Source organism: Triticum urartu, chromosome 4A (assembly GCF_056163025.1).
Source record: "Triticum urartu cultivar PI428250 chromosome 4A, HENAU_Tu73, whole genome shotgun sequence".
Classification (NCBI taxonomy): Eukaryota; Viridiplantae; Streptophyta; class Magnoliopsida; order Poales; family Poaceae; genus Triticum; species Triticum urartu.
In genome coordinates this window covers 358,109,646-358,113,750 of record NC_141876.1, presented here as the reverse complement: position 1 = coordinate 358,113,750, position 4,105 = coordinate 358,109,646, and the positions used below count along the sequence as shown (strand labels likewise).

The 4,105-nt window shown below is 56.0% G+C and overlaps 1 protein-coding gene across 1 annotated transcript; it reads right to left on the bottom strand.

Annotated features, from left to right (window-relative positions):
• Positions 1–2,976: 2,976 nt before the first annotated feature.
• Positions 2,977–3,621, bottom strand: LOC147975854 (uncharacterized). The gene is made up of 2 exons (XM_087520610.1): positions 3,242–3,621; positions 2,977–3,160 (listed from the first exon to the last, which is right to left on the bottom strand). Exons 1-2 carry the CDS (start codon positions 3,619–3,621, stop codon positions 2,977–2,979), a joined length of 564 nt encoding a protein of 187 aa, XP_087376736.1.
• Between the last annotated feature and the right edge of the window lie 484 nt (positions 3,622–4,105).

The window sequence follows — 4,105 nt, the reverse complement described above, 5'->3', positions numbered from 1 at the left end:
CGGGTGGAGAGGGAATCCCAGCCCGCGGACAAAATGCGTGAGGAACACCACTCTCTCATGAGGCTCGGGGGTGGGGATGATATGTCCCTTGGCCGGAAGTCGGTGAACGATCTCCTTGGCCAGGTATCCGGCCTCTCGGAGCTCCTCTATATCTTTCCTCTTAACGGAGGAGGCCATCCACTTGCTGCCGGCTCCGGATCCAGACATGGTTGGGTGTTTGTTTGAATGGGAACGAATGAGGACTTGGGCGTTGGAGCTCAAGAACGGAGAGGCAGGAAGAAAGCGTGGGAGAAGAAAGGGGAATCTTATCTCCTTATAAGGGCAGTGAATATCGAATGCCCCCCCCTTCGCCTTAAAATTCGATTGCTCCCAAGGGCTGTGTAAACGGCACGGTCGGGTTACCCACGTCCGTGTTGATGAGAATCCCGTAATAAGGGGGCACGATCTCTGCTTTAACAAGACGTGCCAATGACAACCGCGTCTCGAAACATGGGGCGAAAAAACGGTTCAAAATTATGACCGGACATGCGTGACATCACATTACCAAAGTTGTCAGCAGATTGGACTCGTGTGTTATTGTATTATCTATGCGGTTGTGTGTGGTGTGTGTTACAGGTCCGGACATGATCAATTCGTCTGGAGACTATTCGGGAGTTCGGAAGGAGGAACCCACCTTGCAATGCCGAAGATGGCACCACGCGCCGGATACCTTGTCATTGAAGCCAGGTTCAGGGGCTACTGAGGGAGTCCTGGACTAAGGGGTCCTCGGGCGTCCGGCCTATTATCTATGGGTCAGACTGATGGGATGTGAAGATATGAAGACCGAAGATTGTACCCGTGTCCGGATGGGACTCTCCTTGGCGTGGAAGGCAAGCTTGGCAAACAACTATGAAGATTCCATCTTATGTAACCGACTCTATGTAACCCTAGATCCCCCCGGTGTCTATATAAACCGGAGGGTGTAGTCCGGAAAGGATATACTCAATACCGTAGTCATACAGGCTAGACTTCTAGGGTTTAGCCATTACGATCTCGTGGTAGGTCAACTCTTGTAATACTCATATTCATCCAGATCAATCAAGTAGGAAGTAGGGTATTACCTCCATAGAGAGGGCCCGAACCTGGGTAAACATCGTGTCCCCCGTCTCCTGTTACCATCAACCTTAGACGCACAGTTCGGGACCCCCAACCCGAGATCCTCCGGTTTTGACATCGACAACGGGACCTTCCTCGCGACCTGCCGCGGGAGTGCGTTCGGCTTTTGTTTCGTTCTTCCTTTCCTTCCTGCATTAAGAGAGAGACCAGTATGGGGCCCCACTAGGGCGTGCAACAACTATGATTTCTGAGTGGCTGTGCTATGTCTATCATTCTTGTGTTGTGTTGCAGCGTCAACGTTTTATGTAGGCATGTAGGAATAACTTAGCTTGATGCGCTTGAAGTAGTTTCTGCCTCGCGAGGCACCCATTCCCTAGTGCCTGGTGAGGCCTCTTGTGCTCGGAAGGCGTCTGGGAACTGCAAAAATTCATTAGGAAATTCTTATCCTCTGAATCCTGACCGTAGGGACTACCGGCCATGACCCAGTGCTTCGCATAGCGGTACCCGGGGGGCACGGATTGAGAGGGGTGTGCCAGCTTGCGAGCTCAAGCGAGGGTGCCTTGCGGAAAATAGGAAAACGAAAGCACGAAAACGCTCATGAGGGCGCCTGTCCACCCCCCTCGCGAGGCATGCGAGGGAGAGTACGGGTTAAAACGAGGAACCAAGGGAAGAAAAGGAGGCAACAAGGGCAATGGAACCAGGCTAGCAAGGAACACCAGAAAGCAAATTCTCACTAAAAAGAGGCAAGCCAACTGCGGAAAGCTAATGAAAAGCCGCGTTCGGCACCTAGTCTAGTCTTCTTGTCTTCCCAGCAACACGGAGCTAAGTGCTGCCACTAAGACGTGGGAGGGAGCCCCCGAGGCCCGAGGGCAGCACTCCTGAGACTCCGGGGCATGTACAGCCCCACTCATTATTATGTGAGAGTGTCACGAGCGGAGATCTTCACAGGCACTAGGCCTTGCTTCACAGGCACCGGGATTTGCTTCATGGGTAGAACCTCCGGAGGTGCTGGATGTTCCAGGCGTTCTGGATGGGGATCCCATCCTGCGTCTCCAGGTGCGCGGCGCCAGGCCTGGAGACATGGGTGACCCGAAACAGGCCCTCCCACAAAGGCAAGAGCTTGTGCAGCCCTTACCTGGAGAGCACCCTCCTCAGGACAAGATCACCCACCTCGAGCGTCCTGGAGCGGGCGCTGCGGCAGTGGTACCACCGCAGCGCCTACTGGTACCTCGCAGCTCGGAGGGAGGCTTCACGGTGGCGTTCCTCCCCTAGCACGAGGTCCATCCCCCGCATTGTGTCCTGCTGTGTTTCATCAAACGCCAGGACCCGCGCGGAGCGATGCCTGACCTCGTGTGGGAGAACTGCTTCTGCTCTATAGACGAGGAGCAACGGGGTCTCGCCTGTCGGCCTAGTGGCGGTGGTGCGGATGGACCACAGCACGGACTGGAGCTCGTCGTGCTAGCTCCTGCCGCAAGCCTCGAGCTAATTCTTGAAGGTCCTTGTCTTAAGACCCCTCAGGACTTCCGCGTTGGTGCGTTCTGCCTGGCCGTTGCTCCTGGGGTGCGCCACGGAGGTGTAGCAGATCTGCATTCCAAGGTTAGCACAATATGTTTTGAAGAGATTGCTAGTGAACTGTGAGCCGTTGTTGGTGATGATGCGATTAAGGACCCCAAATCGGCTTACAAGGCCCTTGATGAACTTGACTGCTGATCCAGCTGGGATGGTGCGGACGGCTTCCACTTCCGCCCACTTTGTGAATTTGTCGATGGCGACGTAGAGGTAGCGGTAACCTCCAGGCGCTCGAGGGAATGGGCCCAGGATATCCAGCCCCCAGACCGTGAATGGCCATGAGAGTGGGATAGTCTCGAGGCCCTGAGCCGGCTAGTGAATCTGCTTGGCGTGGAATTGGTAGGCCTTGCAGGATTTCACCAGCTCGACCGCGTCGTTGAGTGCCATGGGCCAGTAGAACCCGCTACAGAAAGCCTTGCCAACCAGGGTGCGCGACAACGAGTGGTGCCCGCAGTCCCCGCCATGTATGTCAGCCAGCAACTCTTTCCCTTGTTCCCTGGAAATGCATTGCAGAGAAACATCATTTGGCTGCTTCCTGTATAGCTCACCGTTCTGGATGCAGTACGCCGTAGCCTACCGGGCCACACGCTCCGCGTCTTCCTCCTTCTCCGACAATGTGCCTTGCGTCAGGTAGGCTCTGAACTCCTTGATCCAGCACCCCTCCTGAGGCTCAAGCGCTAAGAGGAGGCGTGCTCCTGAGGTCGGGCCACGGGTGGGGGTTCCTGAGGCTGGTGGCTGGGGAAGTTCCTCCTGAGGTGACGCCGGCTCCACAGGCGGAGGTGCTGCCGACGGCTTGTAGAGCCACTCCTCGAAGACGCCAGGCTCTTGGGGTAGCCGCTTGGATGCTCTTTTGGCGATGTCGTTAGCCTCCTTGTTGGTGCCACGAGGCACATGCTGCAGCTCCAGAACCAGGAACTGCTTATCTATCTTGTGTACCTCCGCAAGGTATGCCTCCATGTGCTCATCCCTTGGCTCGTACACCTTGTTGGATAAGTTGACGAGGAGCTACGAGTCCCCTTGATGGTGAGGCGTTTCACCCCTAGGTCCACCGCAGCCTTGAGGCCGACGATGAGACCTCGTACTCTATGATGTTGTTCGAGACCTTCTCGCCCTGTTGGATGCAGAGATGGACGACATAGTAAAGTTTGTCCTGAGTGGGCGAGATGAGCACAGCTCCAGCCCCCGCGCCCTGGCGTGCGAACGCGCCATCAAAGTACATGACCCAGCCATCCGGCGCTTCACCCCCCGGTGAGATGGATCGGCTCTCGCCTGCTTGGGGCTCTGGGGTGTCGGTCCATTCTACCACAAAGTCGGCGAGCGCAGCCCCCTTGATGACCCTGGTTGTGCTGAACTCCAGGTCAAACGCTTGCAGCTCGATGTTCCATTCGACGACCCTTCCCGCAGCATTGGGGCTCTTGAGCACTCTCTCCAATGGGTAAGC

Coding starts and splice junctions, on each gene's coding strand:
- LOC147975854 (XM_087520610.1), bottom strand. CDS start 3,621: ATGGAGGCATACCTTGCGGAGGTACACAAGATAGATAAGCAGTTCCTG. Junction 3,161..3,241: donor GACGCGGAGCGTGTGGCCCG/GTAGGCTACGGC, acceptor ATGCATTTCCAG/GGAACAAGGGAAAGAGTTGC.